The 13,096-nt window shown below is 40.1% G+C and overlaps 1 protein-coding gene across 4 annotated transcripts in view; it reads left to right on the plus strand.

The window, feature by feature from the left end:
• The window catches only part of ABCC9 (ATP binding cassette subfamily C member 9), a 119,630-nt gene that overhangs the window by 79,130 nt on the left and 27,404 nt on the right, over positions 1–13,096 (plus strand). For all 4 annotated transcript variants that reach the window (XM_032798330.2, XM_075069972.1, XM_075069966.1 and 1 more), the window contains 8 exons: positions 296–433; positions 1,018–1,143; positions 2,175–2,271; positions 4,785–5,032; positions 6,101–6,249; positions 7,098–7,167; positions 9,083–9,240; positions 12,515–12,607. In XM_032798330.2, the coding sequence (XP_032654221.1) occupies positions 296–433; positions 1,018–1,143; positions 2,175–2,271; positions 4,785–5,032; positions 6,101–6,249; positions 7,098–7,167; positions 9,083–9,240; positions 12,515–12,607 (1,079 nt within the window). The remainder of the gene's footprint in view (positions 1–295; positions 434–1,017; positions 1,144–2,174; positions 2,272–4,784; positions 5,033–6,100; positions 6,250–7,097; positions 7,168–9,082; positions 9,241–12,514; positions 12,608–13,096) is intronic.

A 13,096-nucleotide genomic window follows, 5' to 3' on the forward strand; every position in this document is an offset into this window, starting at 1 on the left:
TCGTTCAGGAGGATTGCCTGCTGTCTGATAGGCGTTCCCCCCAAGTACATATGCAGTTGTAATTGTACATAGTCAGTATTCCTAACTTTAGATACAGAAATGATACATACATATAAATTGGATAGTCACACTCAGTAAATTATAACCTTTCCAATGATACCTTTCATGACCCATCTTGCATAAAGTATATCTTAGTTATGCCATATTCATATCATAACCATATTTCTATGAAAAATATGGGGTGTAATGTCATACATACCCCTCTGCACCATTTTTTTCTTTTATCCAATCGCAGGATGATCCATTCTCTGCATTGGACATTCACTTAAGTGATCACTTGATGCAGGAAGGTATCTTGAAGTTCCTCCAGGAAGACAAAAGAACACTTATTCTGGTGACACATAAATTGCAATATCTGCCACATGCGGACTGGGTAAGCGGGGAGCCACCACTTGCTAGTTTGTCACATTGTAAGGACAAGGGTCTGATATCCCTTGGTGGGGATATAGTTAAAGGCAAATTTATAGTGCTTTAAAAATTGTTCTGCTAAGAGCCATCTCACCATCTGTTCTTGATGTGGGCATGAAGCTCCTACCTCTACATTCCACATGTAGGTCTGCAACACTGAGTGACGTGGAGTGAAAAGCATTTTATTTGAACTTTACTTCCACTTAACCATGGACAAGTAATTGGCACATAGCTTATATCAGAGCTGCTTAAGATCTTTGATTGAAATGTGCTATACAAACAATTATTCTATTATTAATAAATATACCTTGTCCTCTTTCTTTATGTCCACAAATAACTATTTCCTGAAATAGTCTCGTTGTAAGATATATGTTGACAAAATAACTTTTAAAAGCTATTGATAAAATGTGCAGCTATTGGGTACAATGAACACTGAAATTAGCCCAGTTTTGAGTTATAGCTCATTCACATTGAGATCTGCTGCATAGTCTCAAATGCAGTGATTATGTCACATTGTTGAGTAGGCCTATTGATAATCCTCCTTTCTAGATCATAGCTATGAAGGACGGTTATGTGCTCAGAGAAGGGACATTGAAGGACATCCAGACCAAAGATGTTGAACTGTATGAGCACTGGAAAACTCTGATGAATCGCCAAGATCAAGAATTAGAAAAGGTAATGACAGTGAGACCAGGGTGCATTGTAGCAAAGTATTGCATCTTGAATGTTGATCCATGTTTGTGTCCATTCTAATGGATTTAGGGTGAAATTCTCCTCTCAAGTTGATTGCTGGGTGGAATTCTGCACATCAGTAGACATCATGGGAGGATTTTAAGCTCAGTGACTTGGTAGTCTGGGCTCTTCAAGGAAACCAGCAACACAGGCTTCTGTGTTACCTCTCTGCCTTAGCAAGAGAGAACTTTGCTGGAGCTTAAACTGTGTCAGCTCCCTGCCATACCAGTCTGTCCACCTCACCAGCAAACTCCTCAAGGTTCTGCCAGTCTAATCCTTGCCTCGTAAGTAACATCTAGTGAACCCAAGTTCCCCAGAGACGTCTCCTTGCAGTGTCCAGTGGTCTCAGTGGACTCTCTCACAAATTATTAAGTCCGCTGTCTCCAAAGAGACATTTCACACACACACTAACATGTTAGCCCAGCTGAGGACACTTTCTTCACCTTAATACACAGCACTGAGATGTTTATAATGAAAGTGAGCATACGTTTATTAATAAAGAACATAGATTTAAGTGATACTAAGCAAGAGTAGTAGAGACAGAAATGGTTACAGATAACATGAAAATAAAACATCCTTTCTAGAGTCTCAAATTTAACAGATTACAATACTGGTCTCAGGCAATTTCTTAGCATCTTCAATCCATATGGTTGAAGGATCCACCTTTCACAGATTTCAAGAGCGTTGTCCTCTTTTGTCCCTAAAGTTATAAAAGGTTCTCTCCCCTTCTTTTTATAGTCCACTAAACCTTTGAAATATATTCTTTTGAAGTGTATTTCCAGGTAATGTTTTCTCCCCTGCTGCTTGTGCTCCAGGAAGCTGATGCCATCCTGTTTTCCTCATTCTCCTCTCAATTTGCTTTTCTGGTGGATTCAGATGCAAATAAGCTTCCATTGTCTCTGGCATCACCTTTCTTAGATTAAAATGATGGCACTCACAGTAGGTTGGGCTCTCAAGTTAATGTAATGTTACAGGATATGGAAACTGATCAAACTACTTTGGAAAGAAAAACTCTCAGAAGAGCAATGTACCCAAGAGAATCCAAAGCACAACTGGAGGATGAGGGTGAAGGTACATTATATCTTTTCATACTGGGTAGACTATAAACATGCATCATTTGCATGTATCCACATTCTTAATATATTGCTAAATGTTCTTGGCAACAAGATATGAAGATGTTGATGACATTTACTCCTTTGGGCGATAAGAGTAAAAGTCCAATACTTTGAGCTATTTAGAATTAGAGCTTTTGAATGGATTCTGAATGGAGTTTTGCAAACAATGTGCAGGAATAAGGATAGAGGAGAGCTAGTTAGAGATTTACTATGCTGAATTTTCTGGAGATAGTAAAAGAGAAATGGAAAAAAAAGATATATTAAGAAATTCTGGGCCAGAGCCTCAGCTAGTGTTAATCAAAGTAGCTCCATGGAAGTCATTGATGTTATGCTGTTTTATACTAGCTGAGAATCTAGCCTTCTAGTTCCAGTTATGTCACATAGTTATGAATGCCCCCACTGATTCTGCCAATTGAGATACCTCAATACAAAAATTTTTGTTTAAATTAGAGATGGAACCTAGGCTGCTATTTTTGGATCTGGATCTTTCTAGGTATTTGTAGCCCCATCTTCCAAGTTACCTTTTTGTCTCCACAAATTTCTACATTTTTGGAGGCAGGAATCCAGATCTGAATCACTTGTAAAGTTACCTGGGGGGCTATAGGCTATTGGCAACAGGACCTATCAAGAACACTCCTGCGATGTTGGGGAGTCCCTCAGGAGAATATTCAGTTCTGGCAGCCAGTGAGATGGCGCCAGAGAGATAAAGGGACTAACTGAATGCTTCATAAGCTTAGTGGAGTACTGATTTACCCAAAGGACTCTCATTGACTGGCAGAGTTATTGACTGGATTGACTATCTAATTAATAAGTTCTGTTTGTGGGGCTGTTTATGTCTATAGAGTGTTTCATCTGGCTATGCTGCTTGAGAGATATAGGGTATTTTCTAAGGCTCATGATGGCAGTATGACTTGGTGGTTTAGTGATACCCTCCACTGCTTTGCTCCAGAGGCTGAACATGGCACTTCTTTAATATGTACAGTATCCAGTGGTCTTGAAGGCAGAAAAACCCAGGTCTTCTCACACTTCTAGTTCTGGGATATAGCAGTAATGCCATGTCAGTAGGCCAGTCCCATAACCTGGGTACAGATATCTTCTTCCTTCAGTAAGTTAAAAAGAATGGGGATTGAAGGCCCTGTGGGAACATGACTATACATTCCAGCAGAACACCAGCATCCAACAATTCCAAAGTTCTTAGACAAAACACTTGGTTAAGGTGGTAAAATACATATCAGTAACTTCAAGGGTAATATTTAACAGGACACTGTGCTCTGGTTCCTTGGTATCCTCGTTCTGACAGTCACTCATTGTGTGATCTTGGGAAAGTATTTAAACTCTTTGTGCCTCAGCACACATGAAATTTCAACTTCAGATAAATTAATGACTCTCCATAATATTCAGAATTACTAAAGTACTTTGGAGACTGTCAGTTCAGGGCTGTCAAGTCAAAGGAAAATTCTGTCAGAAGACTCCAGGTCTACATTCTCCTTAAGTGTGCATAGCAGTACTGTGAGCTTCAATACTCTTGTTGCATCTCAGAGTTAAATCTCCACAATGCAATATTTTCACAGCAGCATATTGTGATACATAAGCATGTTACAAGAGACCACAACCATCACCTTATGTTGCAATGATAGTGTCCTTTTCTATGAAGATAAAGCTTGTAATGATTGCAGGTAACGTTAAGGCAGAGCCCTGTTAAGCAACACGAGACAACTCTTCTGTATGGAATGCTTGGCAAAATTGTCTGTAGCTTCCCAAACAACCCATAAGAGCCTTGCTCCCCATCTGATAGTGTAAAGACAAGCTGAACACACCAGAAAAGCTTTTGGAAATCCTAAAACTAGTCTGATATCTATGAATGCATTCCATGCTGAAGATATGATTTACTGAGGGCATGTCTATGCTTACCATGGATTGATGCTGTGGCGATCTATCCAGCGGGCATCAATTTAGCAGGTGTAGTGAAGTGCTGCTAAATTGACCGCAGATCACTCTCCCATTGACTCCGGCACTCCACAGAAATGAGAAGTGTAAGTTAAGTTAACAGGAGAGTTTCTTCTGTTGACCCAGTGTGATGTAGACACCGCAATGAGTTGATCTAGGCTATGTTGACTCCAGCTATGTTATTCACATAGCTGGAGTTGCATAACTTAGGTCATCCTGCCCTTAAGGATTCTTAACAAAACTAGAGCTGGTCAACTAAAAAGGAAGGAAAAATCATGATTTTGTGAGGGCATTTCCCCTTTTCTAATTTTCAAAAATTCAAAAAATGTTGAGCTGGTGGGAGAAAAGAAGGAAAAGTCATAAAACATATCAAAAAGTGTTGCTTTTTTAAATTAAAAATGTCAAATTATCATCTGAATGTCAACATTCAAAAAATTTCAACCATCTCCAGTCAAACATGAATGATCGTCAATGTGGTACTGAATAAAATCTAACTGATTTGGTTAAATTTCTGAATCACAGAGGAAGAAGAGGAGGAAGATGATGATGATAACATGTCAACAGTAATGCGGCTTAGAACAAAGATGCCGTGGAGAACTTGCTGGAGATATCTTACTTCTGGAGGATTTTTCTTACTGTTTCTGATGATTTTCTCCAAGCTCTTGAAACACTCAGTCATTGTAGCCATAGATTACTGGCTGGCAAGATGGACTTCCATGGACAATGGAAATAAAACCAGGGATTCCTTAAACATTAAACATCTAAACAAGGTTGGCCATAACTTAAAGCTTGTCAGACAAAAATGTTCTCAAAAGATTGAAAAATAACCTTCTGTTAACCTAGTAACCAGTTAGATTGGGAATGTAGCTAATATAGGTACTATAACATCAATTGTTAAATAAAATGGGTGAATTGGTTAATATAATTTAAAAAACAATCTAAACCTTAATCTCAAACTGAAACTAAAACTTGTTTGAGGTGAGAAGAACTTTGGACCCAAATTTTCAAAAATTGGAGCCTAATATGCTCCTAAATCCACATTTAGCAACCTAAATGAATACCCAGATTTTCCGAAGTGCTGATCACCCAGCAGTTCCCATTAATACTAACAGAGAAATTAACCCAAAGTTTTTCCATTTAAATAGGATCTGGCAGTGATTTGGTTTAGAGAAATATCCCAAAGTTCAGATGCTCATGAAAACATAGTAAAAGTTTTCTCATGAGATTTCCATATCCAGCCAGAATCCAGAGGGCAGATCCTTAGCTGGTCTAAGTTTTTATAGCCCCGTTAGGCCATCTGAGGAGCTGCCTCTCTGATCTCCAGTGGAGCTTGAAATTAACATTGTTTTTTTTTCCTTTCTGAAGTTATCCAAACTTAATTCCTGAAAAATTCTGTTCTACTTCAGTCTGAGCTTTGGGGATCTTTGTATTTATCCAAACTAGTTCACCTATCTAATTCACAAGCCTTGGGCCCAGTCCTGCAAAGTGCTGAACGTCCTCAGCTCAGGACTTTACAGCATACTCGCCTTTAGTAGCTGTGGTGAACTTGATACATTATGCATCTCCCTGAGACAAATTAGTCTCCCAAATTAATCCCCTGTCTAAAAATCTTCTGCACCCAAATATTGTGAATTGCAGGATTGGGACCATAGGTTGAAAACTCCTTTTATAATGTAAAGATAGAAAGAAAAAAGAATCACGCTAATTTAAACATGCTGCACATGTCCCGTTATTATTGAAGTCTTTTGGAGTCTGACACACCAGCTGGTCAGTGCTGCTAGCTTTGAAGAACATTGCCTTGGATATTTCCAAGGTTAATGTTTTTCTCCTTTTATTAGTCTTATCATGTAGCTGTGTTCAGCTTGCTTTGTGGAGCAGGGATCGTCCTTTGCCTCATCACATCCCTGACCGTGGAGTGGATGGGCCTCACAGCAGCCAAGAACCTTCACCACAATCTCCTCAATAAGATCATCCTCGGACCAATCAGGTACAGCAAGAGTGATTTTCCTCCCGAGAGGCCAATCTACCAAAGAACACCTACTGTATAACACAGTGGCTAGTGCTGAAAAGAGCATGGCTCATTCTCCTATAGCCCTCAAGTCCTGTAGAATCTGAAAGTGCCAGCTGAGATGCTCAGGAAATTACCCTCTTTCAGGCTGGAAAACATATAATTTCAGATTCTGCCTGCTTTTCATACCCAGTGGTTTTCATCTGAAAGTAGTTTCAAAGTATACAGTTTTCAGACAGTTTGAAATTCATCTAGAGGTTTTGGGGCCACAGAAGGTTCCCATTGTGGTGGAAATGCAGCAATTCCAATGCACAGAGGTGGGAGTGTGGGGGACACACCACATTTCTTACGCTCCAAAGAGACAGAGTCTGGATGAGCTTGATATAGCCCAGCAGGGAGTGGGCGTGTGGGTTGGCCCAGAATGTGATTGTATGCATGCAGTGCCTGCAGTTCCCATATGAAGGGTGAAGAGGTAACACGCTGTCCTGTCCAGCCCATGAGTTTGAATCGTAACCCAGGACAGCAAGGTGGACTTTACAATGGATCTTTCAGGTTGAGGAAGCCAGAGGATGGATAAAGGAGTTGAGAGAAGGGAGCTGACAGTTTTTCAGGGGGCTATGGGAGAGGAGAGCTAAAAGTTTTGGGTTAAAATAAGATTTAGATGGCATTCCAAATGCAGGGATAAGACTCAATGATAGTTTTCATGTTTCCTAACTGGTTCTATGGGACTAGTTAGACAGTAGCCCTAAGTTCTGACAGATGTTGATATTTCATCCAGAACCAGATGTTCTCTTCACGTAGTCTTTTGCTTCTGTTTTGTTCAATAGATTCTTTGACACAACTCCCCTGGGGCTAATTCTAAATCGCTTCTCCGCTGATACGAATATCATTGATCAGGTGAACACATCGGTCCATTTATTCCATAATGTCTTGCCCAATTAATGCCACCAGTTTGGAGAAGAAATACGCCTTTTGTTAACAGGGAGCCATATAGGTTATCACTTTTACATACAGAACAAGATGGCGTGACAAACTCTGAACTGTAAAAGAGCTTCCAGGCAAAACACCTTTTATGGAGATTATTTTCATTGAGCTCACCGAGACCTAAATATATTCAGGGATACAAAGATAGAGCTACTGGAAAACTCCCCTGGCTCTTTAGAATTACAGGTTCACATGTTAAGTATACTATATCAGGAAGGAGTTGTATTTAAGTAAATTAGGAACAAAAGAAATCCTGGCAATGATGTAGGTCCATTACTAGTTGGAGCTGGTAAAATTGTTAATAACAATGCAGAAAAGGCAGAAGTGTTCAATCAATACTTCTGTTCTGTATTTGGAAAGAAGGACTCATATCACATGAGGATGATTAACTACTTTCCAGTCCACTACTAACTAAACAACATATACTAGGCATAAACATTTTACAATCTGCAGCCCCAAGTAACTTGCACTCAAGAGTCCTAAAAGAGCTGGCTGAAGAGATTTCTAGTCTGATTATATTAATTTCAATAAATGTTGAAATGCCAAGGGAATTCCAGAAGAATGGAATACTGCTAATTTTGTGCTAATATTCAAAAAGGGCTAGCAGCACAACTTGAGTAAATATAGGCTGGTTAGCCTAACATTAATGTTGGACAAAATAATGGAAAAACTGATAGGAGAGTCAAGCAGTGCTTAAATTCTCAGAGATTATTTCCTGGAGTTCTCCCTCCACCCTACCCCTGATTCAGGGGTGCAGGCTTCAGCTGCAGGATGTCTAAGGTCTTTAGTCCCACAAGGGGTCCTCAGCCCCATGGTGGATAAGCAACTCAACGTGAGCTGCCAATGTGTTTCTGTGGCAAAAACAGCTAATACGATGTTTAGATGCATAAATAAGGGAGAAGTGAGAAGTAAGCAGTGGGGAGGTGATTTTGCTTCTATATATGGCAATGGCGAGCAACACTGTAATACTAGCAGAGAAGGGCACAAAAAGAACCAATGGTTGGAAGCTGAAGCCAGACAAATTCAAATGAGAGATTAGGCACAAGTTTTTAACAGTGAAGATTATTAACTGCTGGAATAATCTAACAAGGAAAGTGATGGATTCTCCATCTCTTGGTGTTTCAAATCAAGACTGGATGCCTTCTGGAAGTTATGCTTTAGCCAAACTCAAATCATTGGGCTCAATACAGGGGTAACTGAGTGAAATTTAATGGCCTGTGATATACAGAAGGTCAGACTAGACCTAACGGTCCCTTCTGGCCTTAAGCTGTATGAGTCTATGTAAAGTTATAGTGTATAATAGTGAACTAAGCACAAATTTCAACAGAAGAGTTGTTTGCAGAGCTTCCACTACTTCTGAGAACCAAGTTGCTTGGATGATAGGTGATTGTGAATGCTTTATCTATAGGCATATGCACAAAGGAGAGTGATTGCAGGGCTCTCAGAGCAGGACACCATTTGTGGGACAATAGGGAACTCAAGAGCACTACTAAGTTATTTGAGATCTCACAGAGAAGATTCCCTTTCATGTCTCATAATGAAGGGAAGAGACTCCCTGTTTCTCCTTGATCCTTGGAGATGCTGAGCATCAGCAAGTCCCAATGGCCCTAATTCTGGCCTCCACTGAAGCCCCTGTAGACTGGCTCTGGGTTCATAGAAACAGAAAAGCTCTTGGGAATTCCTCTGGCATAAAGGGGATTCCCAGTGGTGAAGGGCCAGCAGAATGGCCATAGACCAGCCCCTGTCATCACCCCACGCATGTAAGGTATATAGTTGCCATATTCCTGAGGTCTGTCTAATACATATTTTTATCTTATTTTTGGAATAGCACATTCCCCCTACTCTGGAGTCTCTCACCCGGTCCACTTTGCTCTGCCTGTCGGCGATTGGAATGATCTCATATGCCACTCCATGGTTCCTTGTTGCTCTTGTACCGCTTGGGGTAGCCTTTTATTTCATTCAGAAATACTTCAGAGTGGCTTCCAAGTAGGTATTTGAAAGCTGCCATGTACATTTCTTTTAAAACCCCTGTATTTATGGTTTATCCTGGAATATAACTGGAGCTAGTCAAGAACAGAAAATAATTTCTTTGATAAACTCCACTGACAAATTTTTCTGGTTTTCATTGAAATGTTTGAAATTTTTCAACCTGAGATAGAGATAATTGAAAAATGGAAAAACTTTCCACAGAAAACCTTGTCCACTTTTCAACTACATTTCAGAAAACGCTGACTGTCTCTAAAGTTTATGCTTTTTGAGAATTTTCTAAAATTACACTTGCTTGGAGAATTGAATTGCTCAGGAGATTGTTAATAAATTGTGCAAAAAGAACAGGAGTACTTGTGGCACCTTAGAGACTAACAAATTTATGTGAGCATAAGCTTTCACATTTAATAAAATGTGAAACTTTTTCACACTAGGGTTATTGCTTCAATTATAGACTACCACTCCATTTTAGGAAAACATTCTTAACGCAAGAAAACACTTTAATTTTAAGCATGTGCTTCGGTATTTTTTTGAATCAGGGCGCAGGTGCTTGGTTGATCGTCCTACTCTATTTCTTAGTGGCTAGATATTTATGTCACAAAAACCATAATCACAGATTGGCTCCAGCTCTTGATGTCAGTCATAGCAAAATGGCTAACGGCTGAACAGAAGTGAAGACTTAAACACACTTCCATCCTTAGAGACGGTCACTTCAGGTCAAGATTTATGCACCTCAATGGGGCAGTGTAGGGGGAAGTTGGAACTATCACTGTGCTTACTGTACCTGTTCTGTTGATAATCATAGGCATTTCAGATTGAGACCTGGAACAGTCTCTTTCAATGGCAAAACACTCTTATTGACATAATTTAGAGCCAATAGCACGCGCTAAAATCAGTGGAGCAGGACCGAGCCTCAAAATTATCCACAACAAAAACTGATAATAACTTTGATTAATTGTAACCTATTTTCTTCAGCTTTAGGAAGCACATGAGTTTTCAAAGAGAATTATCAATATGAAAATGTTGATAGCAAATTTTTGAATCAGGGTAAATTTATAATGATCTGTAATTCAAAAGCAATTTGATGAATTTCCATTACATGCTGCAGAAACATTCTCCTTCCCCTGCCAATTTTCCAAACCAAAGCTGTAAAGGGCACTAAAATAGGTAGTGTGGAGACAGTGTTTTCTAGTGGGTAGTGCACTTGACTGGGCGACGGGAGATCTGGCTTCCATTCCTAACTCTTTCACTGACCTGTTGTGTGAGTGTGTCTCATGTGAGTCTCTTGAGCTCTCTGTGCCCATTTTTCCCTTTGTCTGTCTTATCTTATTTAAACTTGTCAGAGACAGGGCTGTCACTCACTGTGTGTTTATACTAGGCCCCCATAATAATTTATAATGGAACTTGGTAGCAACCTTAGCTACAGAGAGGCTACTGCTTTTCCTTTATATGCCCCAGCCTCTTTAAAGATTCCAGTAAATTCAAATGGCATTCTTAACTGAGAATCACAAGCAAATTAGTGGTAATAGTGGTTTCAAATGAATATATAACGTTGTAGTATAGAAAGATATGACTCGGCCATTCTTACCTCAAAGAAATAAAGCAATGGATTAATTGGGATGGTGCATGTCTAATTCAAAGCTCTGGTTTCTTCCCATAGTTTCATATAAGGGAGCAAAACCACATGCTGGCCCAGATTTTCAATATTGAATGCACCCAATTTTCCCACATGCACTACTGGTTCCTGTGCACAAGCAGGGGAGATGTTACACGCACTATGTGCCCAAGTCTCTTCACTCATGCGTATTCACTGGGCATTGCAGGTGCAGATGGTGGGCATCCATGTAACTATACATTCTTTTTCGTGCACACTTCTGAAACTTTGGGTCAGCAAGAGACATCTTTTATTATATATTTTGAACTCCATTTAATCCCTAGTTAGAAGATCTGTTTTCTTATGCTTTACAATAGAAATGAGGCTGGAGGAATACTATTGTATCTATAAAAGTCATTCATGTGAAACAAACTGCGAAAGAATAGCTTGAGCGTGTATTCAAACAGCACTACCCTGGCGTCCTATCTGGGCACATGATCTCCATTAAGTTTTAGGAACACAAATATTTATGGTATTTCCTGTAACACTTTCACCCCTTATAATGTTTCCCACTACATTCCCCCAAAATTACTTTATATTTTCCATTATAAATTGGTCATACTGCAGCGTATTTATTATCCAAACACAAGCATCAAATTTGCCTCTCCATGGAGTAACATTCAGTACTGAAGAGTAAGCTGTTGATATATTATCTATCAAAATACACGAACACAGTAGAATTTTATTAAGGAGGGTAAATATCAAAGGCTTTGACCCATAGTCAAACATACATGTGCTATTCCCGATTACTACAGTGGGAGTTTTATGTCTATCTGAGGACAAAATTTGTCTCTATGTTGGAACAAACATTCTAGTTGCAAGAAAGTGGATTTGTAGGCCTATATCCTCAAATGGATTATCTGAGTGAGTTATTACTCAATGACTGATTGAGGAAATCTGACTGACTAATGAAGAGGGCATTAATTCTATAGAAATGCTCTATACCTCCCAACTGAAATGGCAGCATCAGTGCTAGAACAAAAAATCTATACTCTTGCATTGTTTTTCTTGTTCAGTATACAGCAGTAATAACAAACATTATAAGGCATTTCTGAAGAATTATTGGCCAATGGATGTGGATTCTTACAGATAAACAGCCACGTGTACTTTACCTGCGGTATTCACATCTGGCTTAATTTTAGGCTAGGCTAATGGCTTCATGGTTCAGGTTCAATGATGAATCAGTCTTAGGGCAAGAGTTTGGATTCAGATTCAACAGCATCTGAATCTCACAAACTTCTCTCATGAGAATTCCATGAATCTCCAAGATTTCTACCATCTTGAACGATGGAACTATCGTGACACTAGCCATTCCAGTGAAATTTTGGCTGAAACAAGATAGGACTGGAAAACAGATCCCTTCCAGGTTTGGATTTGACCTCAAGTCAGAATGGTAAAGATGGCTTCAATTCAGGATTTCTTCAAAATTCTAACAGATGTGAGATTGCTGTGCTAGCTCTCCTTTAATATAAATATATTGTTGTATAGTCCTGATAAAAATGTGTACTGTAAAAAACTACAGTAAAATATCCATAAAAAATGTTTGCATTTCATCTGCTTCTTGGTCCTGACCTGTTCTTGCTTCTTATACACCTCTTGTTTTGTTTCTCTTGATCACAGGGATCTTCAGGAGCTTGATGACAGCACCCAACTACCTTTACTCTGTCATTTCTCAGAAACAGCTGAAGGCCTCACCACCATCAGAGCATTTAGGTTTGTAAACATACATTTACTCTTCAGTGCCTAATCCTTCAGAGCAGTGCACAAGTCTTGCAAATAAATCAGGATGTTTGGTTTTTAAATGAGCAGCCCATCTTGGTTTATTTGGCATCTTATAAAACCACCAGGCCTACACAAACCCAAATACCCTTGCCCTGCCCCCTTCCCCAAGGCCCCGCCCTGCCAGACCCTTCTCCGAGGCCCTGCCCCACTCACTCCATCCCCCCTCCCTTTGTAGCTCACTTTCCCCCACCCTCACTCACTTTCACTGGGGTGGGGCAAGGGGTTGCGGTGTGGGAGGGGGTGCAGGCTCTGGGCTAGGGCCGAGGGTTCGGAGTGTGGGAGGGACTCCAGGCTGAGCTTGGAGCAGGAGGTTGGGGTGCAGGAGTAGATGCAGGGTGCAAGCTCTGGAAGTGAGTTTCAGTGCAGGAGGGGGCTCAGGGCTGGGGTAGGGGGCTGGGGTGCAGGAGCGGGTGAGGGGTG

Source organism: Chelonoidis abingdonii, chromosome 1, assembly GCF_003597395.2.
Source record: "Chelonoidis abingdonii isolate Lonesome George chromosome 1, CheloAbing_2.0, whole genome shotgun sequence".
NCBI classification, from domain to species: Eukaryota; Metazoa; Chordata; order Testudines; family Testudinidae; genus Chelonoidis; species Chelonoidis abingdonii.